This window comes from Aythya ferina, assembly GCF_964211825.1.
Source record: "Aythya ferina genome assembly, chromosome: 25".
Classification (NCBI taxonomy): domain Eukaryota; kingdom Metazoa; phylum Chordata; class Aves; order Anseriformes; family Anatidae; genus Aythya; species Aythya ferina.
In genome coordinates this window covers 5,758,671-5,775,202 of record NC_140323.1, presented here as the reverse complement: position 1 = coordinate 5,775,202, position 16,532 = coordinate 5,758,671, and the positions used below count along the sequence as shown (strand labels likewise).

Sequence of the window (16,532 nt, the reverse complement as noted above, 5' to 3'; positions counted from 1 at the left end):
CTGTGTTGTCACAGTTCTGGCTTCACCTAAAAGATAACGAGGGCTGTGGAAGCAGCTCTATGTGCGTGGGTGTAAAATTGTGTTGGAACTACTTCTTAAAGCTATACAGACTTCTATTTAAATTCCTTTCCACAGGAAAAAAAAGACTTGTTTGGCTAGTTGAGGGAGCTGTGTGCTGTGCAGTAGCTGAAAGTTGCCAGTTGCTGGTTAAAAATGCCTGTTTTGAACGATACCACTTCATCCTCATAGTCCAGTCTCTCAACTGTGCTTGTAGCCTCCTTGCTAAGTAACTTCATTTCCTGGCTGTCTGGATTTTGCAAAATGCTTTTCCTTATGGCTGTGCTAACTGTGCCCTTCTCTGTTCTTGGTTGCTACTCTTCAAAAGAACTTTCTGTTCCTTATTTTGGCTTTGTTTAGTATGGTATACACAGGTGGTCCCCCTGCCTCCCCGCTGAAATGGTGCAGTTACCAGTGAGTTAGGTTCCTTGAAATTTCTTGTGCTTCCTGGATTACCAGCCAGGAGTTTTCTTTGAAATATTCAGGGATAAAAGGATGAGTTTTTAATAGCCGTCTCAGAATTGCCACAGGTTTTAAATAAAACTGTTTATTTTTTATGCTGTCTTCCCCATGCAGGGTTTCAGCACCATCTCTGCTTCCAAGATGCTATTAAAGAGTCTTTAATTACCAGTTCTACTTTAAATCCACCGAAAGCAGCAACCTGGTGGTTCAGTGTGTGTCATGTCTGACACCTCAGGCGCAGGGTCAGTTGGGTGTGCTCCGAAGGGTCAGATGGGTGACATCACTTTTGAATACTTTGACAGCCTATGAAAGGCTGGAAATGCTTAGTTTCAGTGAATGGCAATCTAGTGACTAATAACTTGAAGGAAGGGAGAGTTTAATCGGGATTTTTATCCTGTTGTGATAACAGCATTATGACCATGCCTGAGAAGTCATTTAGGAAAATATTTTTTTCTAAGTTTCAAAAGATCTGGAGATTTCTGAGGTCACCAATTGTATGATAGTTATGCAGGAGGAAGCAATTCAAATTCTGTAATGAAAGTGAATCAATTTAAATGGATGGCAATAAATCCCTGCCTAATGCAGGGAGGGGGGAAGAGTTCTAACTTTTCCCACAGGTGACCTGGAACTAATCGAGATCTCAAATGCTAGACTCCATCTGTGGTCTCCACTTTGGAAAGAATGACTTTGCCTTGAAAGAAGAAATGTTTCACAAATACAGTGGTTGGTGGAACTGGTGAGTGTAGCGGATGAGCCTGGCAGGGTGTTCTGTCGCCAGCAACTGTTGTCTCCAGCAACAGTGTGCTAAGGGTTTGCTTGTGACAATTTCCCTCAGGCACACTAATTTTAGATAGTTATTAAGCATACTGAATTGCAGAATAGATTTAATCATCTTCTTAAATTTTTGCATATGTCACTTCAAATGCCTTCTGGCATCTTTATTTTTAGTCTTAACTAATAAATAAAGATGATGCTGCTTCCAAGTAACTTGCCTGGAACACAGAAAGCATCATAATTATCTTACAGCTTGAGGTCAGTGGTACAGATTTTGTTTCAGTGTTGCTATGTTTCTGACATGGATAAGCTACAGGAAATACATATTAACAGAGTTTTTCATCTGAGCTGTTCCATGTGGCAGTTACTTTTAATGAAAAAGTCTAATAATACAGCCTACATGACCTGGCAAAATACGAAGTGAATAGGTTCTGATTCTAGCACCATAGATTAACCTTGTACTTTTCAAGCCTTGGTACCCAGCATGTTTTAATTAATCAAGGAGCAAAATCCTGAAAACTGCTCATGAGGTTTGCTTATGTTTTTTAGCCTTTGGAGAAACTTATTGAGATGATCACCTAGCTTTTTAATCAGTAAAAACCTCAAAGACTTTGGGAATTATGTTAGAACAGACTTGCTGTATTTGAGTGTGAGGGTGCTGCAGATCTCTGAAGAGCCTCAGCTCTGCATACCTACCTCTTCTTGCAGCTCTGCAGTGTCGCCCTTCAGTGCTTGTAATGTTTTACCTCACACTTAGGTGTTTTTTGTGAACCAGAAGTGGGCAGTTATAACTGTGATACCACAGTTCAGCATGACATACGTCACGTCTAGTGGATTCACAAATGAGGGAGCTGCAGATGAATGGACCTGCCAAATACTCAGCCTGTTACAAAAAAATGTTAAAATAATTGCATTCTTGATAATTTTCTGTTATGATAGAAAACATAAGTTACCCACATTTATGTTTGGCCTGACAGGGAAGGACAGATTAACAAGTAAAATGCATTGCAACGTCTGGTAAACTCATTGCAGTCTCACTGCAGGAGTTGGAGAATGCCTTCTGCAGCTACAGAGGCATGCTGCTACATCCTGCTATCTTAATGAATGTGGGCAGACAGGCAGCAAGGGATGAAATGTGCATTTAAAAATGCACAACTTCATGCTTTTGACTTTATCTGAATTAAAACACTTGGGTGTTCTCATTTACAATCTTTGTTTAGTTCTCACTGATACCTGCTGCCATTGTTGACATTGCTTGATCTAGTCCCTGCTGTCCTCTGCTCTGCAGAGGTGCTGTTTGTTGTTCCTTCTTAACATCAGTTTGCTGTGGAATCAGTGTTTTTCAGGTCACTTTCAATGTTTTTCCCAGGCTTGCAGTTAAATGTTCTGTCTAGGCATTTTGAGTTTGTGTTAAACTACTGAGTCTGGTTATAGCTTCAGTGTCTGATCTTTGTTCTTTGCCTGGATGTTCTTGCTGATTTTTAAAAGCCTGATTTAGGGTCTTCTGTTTATTTTCTAGAAGATGAAAAAGGCCTTTGGTTTATTTGAAAAGGTGGTCTTTGGAATTAGACTGCTTTGTGTGTGTTGAGGAACTGTTGCAGTAACTTTACATCCATTTGTTGTAGTGTGGGCATGTCTCAAGGAAACGTCTTCCATTTTCCTCATTTCATAGGTATTAGGGCACCACTGCTATGTACTGTCTGATATGTCTCTGCATTATCCTAGCAACCTGTTTGGGCAGTGCTGCCGTGAGTCAGTTCATCAAGGCACATCTGTCAGGTTAGGGGGAGTGTGGCCCAAGTGACTGATGAAAATATCCCAGTTCAGAGGCTTTAAGAACCCCCTTACTTGAGCTGCAGAGCTTACACTGCTTGCTTTTTCCATTTGTTTTTCTTAGGATATCCACTGTAGCATTTAAACAAGTAAAATACAAATGCAAGGAGAAAAATGAGTCAAACGTTGAACTGTCTGATTCCCTTCTTGCTTTGAAATATTTCTGCTTTCCTGCAGCCTGTGTATGGCACAGGGGTACTGGGGGTGTCTGTCTGCCCAGCTGACTGCTGCAGTGATAGCACTGCAGGTCTGCAGTGTGCAAGGATTTTTCCCCAGTTTAGATTGCCAAAAGCTTCTTTTTCTCCTTGTGGTATGTCACCTATTTCTTTTTTATTTTTATTTTTTTTAAGTTCAAGCTAAAATATTGTTCTGCTGTTGGTCAATAAATAATCCACGACTCAAGCTCACACTTTCTGCAGTCGTATCATAGGAAGAGGCGCTTCAACGTGCAACAGAACTTTGCCTGAAAATAAAAAGGCTCTATTTACGGAATATTTAGTCAGGAGTTGTTCATCCCCCTGCTTTGCAGATAATTTCCCTAACCCTCAAAGCAGACTACCCATGCTGACCTTTTGAGTAAAACATATGGGTAGTTCAGAAGGGCTTTAGTCTATGTTCAAGCAGCTTTTCCCTGCTGCACAGCTTTTGTCTTGTCACTTTTAGGTACCTTTCCAGTTCTACCAGAGCTTAAAAACAATATGATGACTGAGGCAGTTTATGGATGGTTTTTAGTGGCACATTTTATCTTGAAGCAATTCATAAATACAGGTTAATGATTAAGGTCTAGGAATGAATGTCCTCCAGATTGCCTGGCATTTGCTTATGTTTTCCAGGCAGTGCTGTGCGTTGCCTTTTCTCAGTAGCTTTCTTGACAAAACCAATGTTGCTTTAGTTTAAATTGCAGAGTATTTTCTTTCAATTTGTTTTATTACTGTGATACGTTTAAAGCTTTTATGAACAGTAGCAGGCCACTTGCATTACATTCAGAAGCCTGAACTCATTCCCACTTATTCTCCCTTGTAGTTGGAGCTGTGCGTGCGCTCTACCCCAGCGTGCAGTCCTGCTGCCAAGAGAGGCCATGCAGACCTTCCCCTGCCCTCTGCACTGCTTGCGTCATTCCTGGGGCCACCCACTATGCATAAGGAAAGCTGATATGCTAGAAACTGGGGTAGGGACTGTGTCCTTTTTCTTTTTTTGGCTGGGTCACTTTAGCTGAGCCAATTTCCTGACCCAGTCAATGGTGTGTGTGAGACCTTAGGGCTGGCACAAAGGGGAAAGCAGACCTGGGCAGTTGGATTTTGGGGGAGAAAGTGGCCAGCCTTTGGAGATGCCAGGAGGACTGCGCCTCTTAAAAGCAGCCTGGATTGCTTCCACTTCGTGCATCTACGGCATGAATCCTAGTTACATGAGTAGAGGAACAGCATGGCTCCTTTCCCTTTTTACCCAGCTCCAGTTTCCTAATATTGTTCCATTTTGTGGTCTAGTTTCCAGGAGTTGCCCGGCTGGATTCCTCTATTTGGAGGTTTCTAGGTATTGGCCATCTGGCAGTAGTATTCTGTAAAAATAAATAAATAATTATTAATAATTAACTGGGTAATTCCAGTATCAGGCTTGTACTCCATTGATACAGTGTATCCTCTAAAAAGTCATCCAATAGTGATTTTAATTAGCATAGGTGATAAGAGAATCCCCTTTAGGTAAGATGTTCACAGTCACTTGTCACCCTCAACATTAAGAACTTGCACTTTAAACACTCGTGACTGTTCTTAGAGGTAGCTTGGGTGATTCTTGTATCTTTGCCTTCTGTCGGAAGGAGGTGTCTAGTGCTAAAAATTATCTCTTTATGTAGAATTGAAGTTAAAACTCATTTGTTTTGCAATATGAGATTCTTATTGCAAGCCAGAGAGGACTTTTTAACCAAACAGGCTTGTAGTTCATTGCTGAACCCTTTCAAGCCATTTTTATTTGAGCTGGAGAGGGGCAGACCTAAGGGCAATGGAGTGAAGGTTGTGCCATGGCTGTGTCTAAGCAAGACAGGGCTGTCTCCCTAACCTGAATTCAGGAGCTGCTTCTGCAGATTTGGTCTGGCTCCCAGTTTTGGTTAAGAGTTTCTCCAAAAGAGACCTCATCTTCTGTAATTTGAGATGTTTTCCACTGCGTGACCTTACTTTATTTGCACTGACTGCAGTCAAAAGAAACCTGTTTTAATGTCCAAGGAAAGCTGCAAACTTGAATTACGTACACTAGTTACTAGCCACTGTTTGTGTGAGCTTTCTCAGTTGCTTTATTTTCGTCTAAGGTCATTGCCAGAGGTGATGAAACAGCTTTGTGTTTAACCTGTGCAGGTTGACTGAGCTTCTTCAGCCCTTCCTTGGTTGGACACGCAAACACATTAGATGCAAATTGCTTCCTCCTGGGTTTTAGAATTAGCATGGAAATCCGATGTTTTATTGGCATCGTCTCTACCTTTTGCTTTGACCAAACTCTTCCCTGCTATACGCTAAGTCTGGCTTGGTCCTTCCTGGGCATTTCCTGTGTGCATAGTGTGCTGCTGCTGCAACAAAGATGTGTTTTAGCCAGGCTGGGAGGTCTTCATGTGACAGGATCTGCTCTAAAGCTGGAACAAAGGCTGTAGAAGGAACTTGAGACAACCCACGCAGGCATTATATTAAACTTGCTTATGTGGTCTTGTCACTCTTTTAAAACAAACATTAAAAAAAAACTCTTCACTCTCAGCCTATGCAGCTGTTACCAATTTCAACAGTACCCTTAAAAGAGCTAAGCATGCATTCACAAGTGATTTTGAGTCTTTTAGGTAGAACAGTGTGATTAGAGCTAATATATGTGCATAAGTATTTCCCGTTGGCCCAAAGGTTTATTTTTGATGCAGTATTCCAGCATGAGACAATATTACATAGCTTGATAAACACCCACGTGTCCATCCTCATTGTATTTTATGTTTTTCCTTTGACTCCTGTTTCTGGAATTGACTCACGTGGTTTTGCTTTTCCTTCTTGCTATCTCAGACTTCGTATGATCTTTTAAACAATGCCTTAAAATCTGTCTTTTCTATAAGCCTTTCCTTCCTGCCCTTCTATAAGAGATACTGGCTATGCTAAAACCAGAAGTGGTTTCTCTTCTTGCTGCGTGCTGGATACTGAATTGTGTAATCTCTAGCAATGCAGCTGATTGTACAGTTTACGTTTGCATCAGGTATTCAGGAATTCATGTTTTGTTTTCAAGCTTGATGCTTTTCAGAGAGAACATTCATTTGAAAATAAATATAGGGAATTTAATAATGACTAAAAATATTAAATGAATTTTACAATCTGTAATCAATTTGTTTTGGTGGGCAAGTTTAAAACTGAACACTTATTCCTGCAACTGACAATGGTTAGGTAAAAAGTTCCAACAGTTCCTTTTGATAAAATGGATTTTTATTGCATTGTGAAATTAAACAAAAAAAAAATAATGAAAAAAAGTATAGCACAGCATGGCTCTTACTTTTTAACAAGAAAACTAAAATATATTTTTGCTTTCCAAAGTATTGATGTCTTCTATTTTCCTTGTGTTTTCAAGTTTTTATAGTGTGCATGATAGAGGAGAGCTGCCAAGCTTGCAAATAATTGACTTGAAATTGCTTTGAATAATTCTGCTTTTCTTGGCTTTTTGTACCTAATCAGAATTGATGTGACTGAAGTGCAAATCTTCATAATAATCATGCATTTACTGGCAGTGATTGGAGGACCGCCTTTTTGGCAATCTCTGGTAATTTTGTTCATGTTCTTATTTTATCCTTTTTAAATTATTATCCTTTTTTAATAATCTAGTATGTACCTGGAAGAACTACCTGCCTCCAGTAGCATGGTTTCACTTATGAGGGAAGGGTCTTACTTTTCCTCATAGTAAATACGTACTTTTGAGAATGGAACAAATGGCAATAACCATGCATTCTGGTTTTACCGGAGCTGTTCAAACAAACTATTATTCTAAATCTTGTGTTATTTTGCAGGTAGAAAGTTATCAAACATTTTACAAACTTAATATACCTTCACTGACATCCAGCCTCCTTTGAGTGAGCTGGCCAAAACTTGAATGAATTCATGCAGCAACCTAAATCAGGAACAGAAGAATGCTAAATTGGATTGCTGGTATGGGGGAGATTCTTGGAGAGCAAGCAGTTGGTGTAACCATCAGGAGATAATTCAGCTTGAGCGTGCTAGTCAGCTCTTATGGAGGAGGGGGGCAAAAAAACAAAAAACAACAAATTGCCATGTGGCTCTTTTAATGATCATTCAAATCAAGGAAGCTAGAGATCCTGTGGACTTTGTAGAGGCTCACCTGGCTAAATCAGCTGGCAGCTTATATGCTGTTGCAAGTTGATGTTGTCTTAAATGTTGTCATATTTTATATATTGTTATATTAGCGCTCATGAAGCCCCACTGGGCATTTGAATACAGCATTGCCGAGATAAAGTATGTATGTACATACATTTTGTACGTATATCACAAAAAAAACAGAACTTGAGAAATAGCTTCTAAATGATTCATTTCCTGGAAAGCTTCCTGAGTATTAATCTTGTTTGTGTACTTGATGAACCCAGTTCTTAAGGTGGATAAAGAAATCTTTGAAGTAAAAGAATAAAACCAAGAGATGGTCAAAAATTACTGAAACTTGTCACCCCCAAATCACTGAATTTCTAATCTGCTTCATAAAACTAGAGAAACGAACCCTCTAATGTTGTAGAAAATATCTAGAATAAGAAGCTAACCTTGGTTACCTCAATTTTGCTACATGTTGTACTTTCAGGTTAAACACAACAAAAAAAAAAACCAAACACTGAAAACCACCGACATTCTCCTACCCACACAAACTAAGCTGCAAAGTGCATCCTGCCTTAAGAGTGTGTCTGGATAGAATTATCTCTTAAAAAATAAGATTGCAAGTCGGCTTATTGGTGCCAAACTCTTCCAAGGAGATCAGTGTGGCCAACATCCACACAGCTATTGTTAGGCACCACAAAAAGGGATTTCCCAATTCATGCTGTTACTTTCCTTTTTTCCCTTTTTTTAAAAAGAGGAGGGAGGAAAAAAACAAAAACAAAAATAATTGCTGCAACAGCAACCTCTGGCACAATTCAGTTCAGGATGAAGTTTGTGCAAGAGCTTAATAATTGTCCCCTTGTGCTATTAAACATTTTTCAGTAAAATTTTAATATATTTGAAGTTCTGTGTTGTAGCAGCATTTGGCTAAGTAAATTCCCAAATGATTAAAATATTTTGAAGTCTAGTGTTGGTTTTATAGAGGCATTTCTCTAGAGAACAAACTTCATCAAGTTTCCTATGACAATTAAGATTTTTCCTTTTTCATTCAACTTGATTTTTGTTTTTGTTCACAGAAATAAAACACTTTATTACTTACAGAGCAAAATATATCAGAAAAAAGTACCTGTATTCCTTTAATGTTTCCTGTGACAGCAAAATTGGTGGTTTGGTATTATTGATCTGTTTCTATTTGGGGGAAATTAATGGAATAAAACTTGTATACTCAAACATTCCACTTTCTAATACTAACATGGAAAAAAAAAATTGAATTTGCTGAATGCAAAATTGTGTATTTTGTCAATTGCTTTCATTAGCTTTTTTTTTTTTCCTCTGTAAAATAGTGTATACCTGTACTGGCTTCCTTCTTTGTCAGTGTAGATTTTCTTTAAAGTGTGTTAAAATGCTGTTCTGCAAGGCTCCTGGAGCTTGGTAATTTCAGTGGATGGTGAGTAGTACTGCAGCTGAGATCCTCACTTGTAAAATGTGAGCAAGCTTTGGTGCAGCTTCTTTGATGCATTGATTAAATGAAGGGTTTCTTCCTCATTTGAAGTGAGAAAAGTGCTGCAATTGCTTTAGCTTTATTCCACGACTTAATACAAACTTCACAACTATAAAGCAAGCTTGATTTTTGCCCACCGAGTTATTCCTCTTGCAGATGTGACTGAAGTGCACATGCCTACAGCTCAATTGCAGCTGGAGCCCAGCTTTGTGTGAAGGACCAGCAGGAGGCAGTGATTGCACAGCTGGCTGTGGTGTCTGACTGAGCTAGCCAAGAAAGTGCCACTGTGTGAATGTGTGCTCTCCTATCTGCTTGTCACTGCTGCTTCCCTAAATCCAGATGTGCTCTTGCTCTGTTATCCTTTGTTTAATCCATTCATGTCTTACAGAAAACTTTGATGGCATCTAGAAGAATCAAGAATGAGTTTAGAGGCCTCAAATTCATTTTTCTGTTGGATGTTTTACTTTAATTCATTCTGTAGCAAGCATTCTTTAATCTATTTTTTGCCTGCTGCTGCTTGTTTTTATTAACACGCGTGTTTTTTTCAGTCAAAATTTGGTGTGCTTGCTAAATCAGGGCATATGCCCTGTTTCAAAGGCTTTCTGTGCAATGTAGCATTTCTCTTCAACTCCAGAGGATTTAACAGAGAACATAGCTTGTCTATAGAAGATCTGGTTTGTGATGCTTTCCTGCATTGTGGATGTCGTCTTGTGAAGTTCTTCCTGCTTCTGACTTCTGATGAAGCTCATAATTACCAGCGAAATCAGAATGATTGCATGGACAGTAGTGATGGTAATGATGGAATGCCAGACAAGGAGGTCCTGTTGTTTGTCCTATGGTGTCCTCTTATTAAAAAAGCCAAGGGCTTACATTGCCAGCTTGTAGGATAATTTCTGAGCATGACTCCATCCCTCCCTCTGCTCAGTTTTTTTCCATACTGTTTCCTTGCCGTTGCTGCTTCTGTTTTGTACACAAGGCAATTTAGTAGGCACTGCATTTTTATAATTCTCCCGTGACCTGCTGTTGCCAAATATTTGCATGTAGCTTTGTGTCCTTTTACTTAGATTGCACTTACCTGGCAGAAATAATACCTGTCAGTGATGCAACTGTCATGGAACAAAAATGTGTTAATGTGTAACTAGCAAAACTGGATGTTATAACAGTATAACATCCTTCTGCCTCTCCTGAGCATCATTCTCAGTTGTGTTAGTAGTAGTTTGGAGACACTTTTTCCCCCAAAGAATCCCTTTTTCTTTGAAAAACCTCAACTTTAATCTCCTGATTGCTGTATGAGGCTCATGACTGCCTTCCTTTTCCTGTAGATGAGCAAATTCACCCCATTCCTTAAGTGCCTTCCTTTATCAGACTGAGGTGAGACCTTCAGAAGTGCTGTGCCTTGTAACATTCATGGATTATTTCAGTTAGATTGCCACAGGTTGGACCTCTGTCTTTTGCTTAATAGTTATTCTTTCTTCGATGCCTTTCTTTTGATGCCATACTGAATATTTGGCCTAAGCAAGGGTGAAATATGCTGGAGTGTCATGAAACCACGCTGTCCAGCTGGAAGTTGGCGATGATTTGGAGGAGTGGGCTGGATGCCCGTCTGGAGGCTGCCCCAAAGCAAGGCACCAAGAGTTAACGCTGGCTCTGCCTCGTGTGCCAGGCATATTCCTGAGAAGATCAAGAGATAAAGATTTTAAGCACAGCAGAAGATGATTAAAAATAGAAAATTAGTAATCTTTATCTACAAAAAGCTACATTGAGTGTAACTGAAGTAAAATAAAACCAACCTAACCTCATCTGGGCTGTAGTTAGACGTGTTGCTGGGGAGCTGATTGTGCTCATTCAGTTGAGGGCTACAACTGCAGATCCTCAATTTAGAGCCTGAGAAGACTTTCAGTGGTTGCATAGACAAAAGTTGGAAAACCTTTATTAGGTAGCTCTTTCTCAGCACCTGCTTCCATAACGTGCTTGCTGTGGCTTATGTTGACCTTTTTCTTCATTTCTGGTTTCCCCTGTTCTGCTCACAAGACTGCTGTTACATGAAGAAAACGATTGCCTTTCAGATCTGACTGTGCTCTTTTTTTTTTCTTTTTTTTTTTATCTTTAGCAACCCAATTGCTTGCTTGACTCTGAGATGACTTGTCTGATCTGTTTGTTCCCCTTCTCTTGCCTGTAAGGTAGAATCCAGTTTCTTAACGGTCTTTGTTTAATCATCTCCAATGCCTTTTGCTTTGCCCAAGTGATCTTGGGTGGCAGCTGTGAGTTTTCCAGCCAGTTTCAGAAAAGATTACTGACGCATTTCTCTTGATAGATGAATTATTAGCTAAGGAGCTTTTAGTTTCTACCAGTTCTTTGCTTTTGGTAGTGGGACTCACCTTTAGTTACCTGAAAAGAACTATGTGGGAAGCTTTATGGAAGTATTATTGGAAAAATACATATTTTTCTGTGCTTTGTAAAAATTTAAATCTCTGTGTAGCAGAGAAAGAAAATCAAATGTGGTGTTGGAAAGTGGAGTGCTTGAGTGCGCTAGAAGTACTAAACCCTGCTTTAGTTTACTTGTGCATCTTTTAACTTGTTTCATCTCTTCCATTAAAGATTCCAATACTGAATATTCAGGTGAAAATATTCCCGGCTCTCTGTACTGTCGCAGGAACGTTCTTCTCCTGTACAAACTACTTTGGTGTAATCTTCACAGGTGGAGTTGGCAAAAATGGATCTACTATAGCAGTGAGTACTTAGTTCTGCTGCTTTTAGTTCTTCCGTAGCACTCTGTGGCTTTCCAACCATGACTTCAGTTGTTATTTGACATACCTCCAATGTGTGAAATATTTTCTGTTCAGTTCCGTGATGGCATGGGGGGAAAAGTTAATATTGTCTGCATAAGAATAGTTGTTTTAGAAGTCAAGAGTTTTAAAACTGAGTGATTAAAATGCTTTAGTGTTTTGATATTTACTTTTCAGTTACTCATATAAAACAAGTTATGTGAATACATACTCCCACAGAGTTCACAGAAGTCAAGTGCAGAAATTTGTGCAGAAGGAAGTTGTTCAAGAAGACTGGCTATGGCTTTGCTCATTCTAGAACATCTGTAATATATTACTTGTAAATATATATATATTATATATGATTGGAGGTATCTGCACCTTCTGCTACAATAGGAAATTGATTTTTAAGTCCAAGGAGTTTTCCAAAAAGCCATTCTATACTAGCTTCTTAGAAGGCTGTTTTTGTTGCTTTCTAGCTGGCACAGAAAAAGACAAGTATTGTCTTCTGTTGCTTGCTAACAGCATCCACTGTTGCCTGCGTGGCAAGTGTCAGACCTGTGCAGTTCTTGCTGTCTAAAAACCTTGTTTTGTTGCCCAGCACAAGAAAGGTTCAGCCACGTTGTCAGCTTGTGTCTGTTTTAAGTTTTACCACATTTTGTTCCTGTTATTACTAGTATGTGGAAAGACATGTTTTTAACGTGTCTTTTAGTTAAAAACAAAAACCAAAACCTGTCTGTATACCACATGAATGTTTGGCTTATTGGGGTTTCTTGGCAACATGCATGTTTTGTCAACCTAATTCTTTAACTTTATCTCACTGTAGGGAACGAGTGTCCTTTCACCTTTTCTTCATATTGGGTCAGTAATCGCACTAGCTGCAATGATCTACAAGAAGTCTGCTGTGCAGCTCTTTGAAAGGCACCCCTGCTTATATATACTTACTTTTGGTTTTGTATCTGCTAAGATAACAAACAAACTAGTGGTAAGTACCCCAGAACCCTGGAGTTCCTAGTTATTACAGTAAAACTTCTTGTAGCTTTTAAAGTTTCCTGGTTATTCCATCAACTAACTTGCACATATTTTGTGTGGTGAAGTGATACAATATTTGACACTTACTTCAGTAGCTTGGAGGTGCAGGGAATGGAGTGTGAGTCTGTCTTCCATTTGAAACTGAAGAGGTAAATGTCAAGCTGATGCAGTGGTTATACAGTTAGTGCCCATACAGCTTTCGGTTGCCTGAGATCTTTCTTCCCCTTTCCCAGTTGTACATTTGCAATTCTGCAGTGTGTTTGTACCCATTGGCAATGAGCAGGACTGGAACAGAGCTGGCTGAAACCCTCCCCAGATGCATGTGCAGAAGGGAGGGAAGTCTGTTGGGGAAAGGAGAGAAAGGGACAGAACTGAAGTTTGAAACAGTTGCTCAGGGTTTAACCTCTCCAATTGGAGAGAAATAACAGTTAAAAAACTTTTATAGGGATGTACTGGGGAACATAGGAGCCCGTGTTGAACAGAGTGAATGAGGGATTAAGCAACCACTGCCACACACCATCTCAGATGCATGGGCATACCCTGTGTTGCCACATGAACTGAGTCAGTGTTGGGTGTAACTCACAACGGAAGAAAAGGTTATTGCTAACCAAGACCAGCGTATTATGCATTTACACCAACAGCTGTGCTGGTAGAAGTGAGGATGTGGTGTAGGACAGCCTTTGCACAGGGTATAGGTGTGCATGTTGGGGAAAGTGTGAAGAATGCAGTTGATCATAAAAAGCCTTGCTCTTTTTGTGCTCGTCTCTCTGATTTGTGTCCTGCAAGGATAATCAGAAAGGTGGTTATCCTTGCAGGACAGAAATTAATAGGTGGAGTGAGATGGGCACCAATTATCTCTGGTTTTGAAGATCTTGTAGTTGTGAAATTTTATTTCTAGGCTGAACTAAACCTAAAATTTACCACCCTATTTCCATTTTACTGTTTTGTTTCTGGCAAAGGAAAAAGTTGTTTGCTGAAAAAGTTAGTTTTTTTTCTATAGTTATGTTTTGTTCTGAATGAAAGGAAACTTTTGCAAACCTTGCATCTTGCTTAGCTGTAGACTTCCATGGCTAAAACAGTATTGCTGCTGCCACTTTACCTAAATATTTGATAATATTACAGTAATGTGGTTTGAACTGTAACTCTTCTGGCTTTGTGCATTTTTGAAACCATTCTACCTTGGCTGGAGGATGTTTATTTTTTAACCTGCCTTTTTTTTTAAATGCAGGTTGCACATATGACCAAAAGTGAAATGTATCTGCAGGACACAGCTTTCATAGGCCCAGCACTATTGTTTCTGGACCAGTATTTTAACAGCTTTATTGATGAGTATATTGTACTCTGGATTGCCTTGGTAAGTGTGGACTCACTATGTTTGCCAGTAATCACTGCAAGCATTTGTGTGTTCTTTCCTAAATACTGTTTGTGTTGGTTGAGCCAAGCTGACTCATCTTGAGGATGATGGGACTGGGAACCTGCTTTACTGAGTTGATTTTTAAGTATCATTATGCAAACAGAGGTAAACAGGGTTTGCTTGTTGAATAGTTCAAATGATGTTAGAGCAATGTAGAAAATATTCAGAGCTTAGAATAGGATATTTTGAAAATCTGTGTTGATGCACTGTTAGCAAGGGAATATATTATGTGTGGTGCAAGGATGGCTGTGCTTTCACCTCTTCATGGAATCACAGAATGGCCTAGGTTGGAAGAGACCTCCGAGATCACCTAGTCCAACCTCTGACCTAACACTAACAAGTCCTACACTAAACCATATCACTAAGCTCTAAATGTCTTTTAAAGACCTCCAGGGATGGTGACTCCACCACTACCCTGGGCAGCCTATGCCACGCCTAACTACCCTTTCAGTAAAGAAGTTCTTAATAGCCAACCTAAACCTCCCTGGTGCAACTTTAGCCCACTCCTCCTCATCATGTCACCAGGCATGTACATCTGTCATGACCAGTAGCACACAGCAGGGAAAATATCGTAACATTAAACTTGTATGTGCTTATCAAGCACTCAACATATCTACCAAAATGCAGGGTTAATCTTTTAGTAAAATTGGCAGCTCATGTATAGTTATCCCCATTTGGAGTTAATGGGGCATTTCAGTGTCTGTTTAGCTACTGTAACTTTTCCACTCTCAGACTGTAGAGTTAGTCTGTATTTTATAAAGCTGGAAGATAGTCTAGCATCTTTAGAAACTGCCTACAATGATTGTCTATTCCTACAGAGTTTGAGATCCAGCTCTTGAAAAGACCCCAGTGCTTTTTTCTGAAGCAAACAAATAGTGTTACGCTGTCTTGAAAGCATAGATCTAAATGTGTACCTTTTCTTTTCCTTTGGCAGATCTTTTCTCTGTTTGATTTGCTTCGATACTGCGTCAGTGTTTGCAATCAGATTGCTGCCCATCTGCACATCCACGTATTCCGAATCAAGTCCTCCTCAATGCATTCTAATCACCATTAATAAATGGGGAGTCACCGTAAGGAAAAACAAGAAAAGAGTTGGTTTTCTACATGAACAGATGTCAAGATGTGTAGGAGACTAAGGCAAAAAGAGGATAAGAACAAAATAATTTATAATAATCAATGTTGTATAACTTTTATTCTTTGTTATCAGTAACACTCCTTAACTAGTCTCCTGCCTGAGAGAGTGAATTCCAAGTACACCCTAGTCAACTCTACATGTAGTCAACTCTGTTGGTTCCAAGTCCAGGAAAGCATGCAGGGAGTAATGCTCTCTTTGTAATTACCTTGATTACAAAATAATCTATATATGGTGAATGGATCCCCAACAACTGAAGTTTCTAATGTAGTATAATTACAGCTGCAATATGACTTGCTTTTAATTTTAATATTTCATCATCTCTTAGTGAAATACTTGTTTAGTGTCCACTTGAAATTCATTTACTAAAGACCTGAGCTGGTAACAACAGATATCGCACTAGCTTGTGTAGCTGAAGCAGCTGTCAAGGTTTGAGTCCAGGCTGATGTGGTTCATTTGCTTAAGAATTGCTGATGAAAGCAGTTTCTTGCTGAAGATTATGTTGAACAGGGTTCTGCAATTAGAAGGGATGACCGGCATGCAAAATAGTGTGGTATCTTTGTCAATTAATTTTATTTTTTTAAATAAACGTTATCTAAAAGACAACTTATTTCTCAATTTTCTTCAGTGGAAGGACTTTAAAAAGAAGATTTTACTGTTTACTTTTTTATGTATAAAACTTAAGCAAAATTTCCTTTCTGCTCTTAATAAATAAGAATTCTGAGAGCAACAGTTGTCTTCAGATGTGTGTGTTGCTCTGTCCTCTTGGGTGAAGTACTTAAACTAGTGAAGTACAATCCTGCTTGCTATTTAGAAAGCACTGTTCTAATGCTTTAGCTGTTAAGTGCTGTCATTCTGGGATCTCCCAAGAATATGCTCTGCTGTATAGTGCAGTAAGGTCTTTTTTGGTTGGTGTTTTTAATACCATTTACAGTATGGTGAACTAAGTTATATTTAATGGATGGTTTTAACTGTGCAGAAGTGAAGTGTTGCAATGTGTGCCAGAGGTGCTGACACTGAGGGGAATTTCAGACCCTGAACAAAGTGCCTACGCTTGCTGTATGGAGCAGGGATGCTTCCGGAGCAGGGTCTGCTCTGTCTATTGGGGACTGTCTATCTGCTTTGGGGACAGTTGGGAAGAAATGCTGGGAACCTGGTGGCTGAAATCCTAGTGTTCTGACCACAAAGTATCTTACTGAAGGTGGTAGGAAAATACCTCTGCTTACTGGGGTTGTAGAGC

General features: G+C 39.4%; 1 protein-coding gene across 7 annotated transcripts in view; it reads left to right on the top strand.

Moving 5' to 3' along the window:
- Positions 1–15,898, top strand: part of CEPT1 (choline/ethanolamine phosphotransferase 1) — a 31,816-nt gene extending 15,918 nt beyond the window's left edge. For 4 of the 7 annotated variants that reach the window (XM_084498045.1, XM_084498042.1, XM_084498044.1 and 1 more), the window contains 5 exons: positions 6,810–6,894; positions 11,548–11,679; positions 12,541–12,699; positions 13,975–14,100; positions 15,095–15,898. In XM_084498045.1, the coding sequence (XP_084354171.1) occupies positions 6,810–6,894; positions 11,548–11,679; positions 12,541–12,699; positions 13,975–14,100; positions 15,095–15,214 (622 nt within the window). In that variant the 3' untranslated portion in view covers positions 15,215–15,898. The remainder of the gene's footprint in view (positions 1–6,809; positions 6,895–11,547; positions 11,680–12,540; positions 12,700–13,974; positions 14,101–15,094) is intronic. The other 3 variants (XM_084498048.1, XM_084498043.1, XM_084498047.1) reach the window with 1 other exon arrangement.
- Positions 15,899–16,532: the final 634 nt, after the last annotated feature.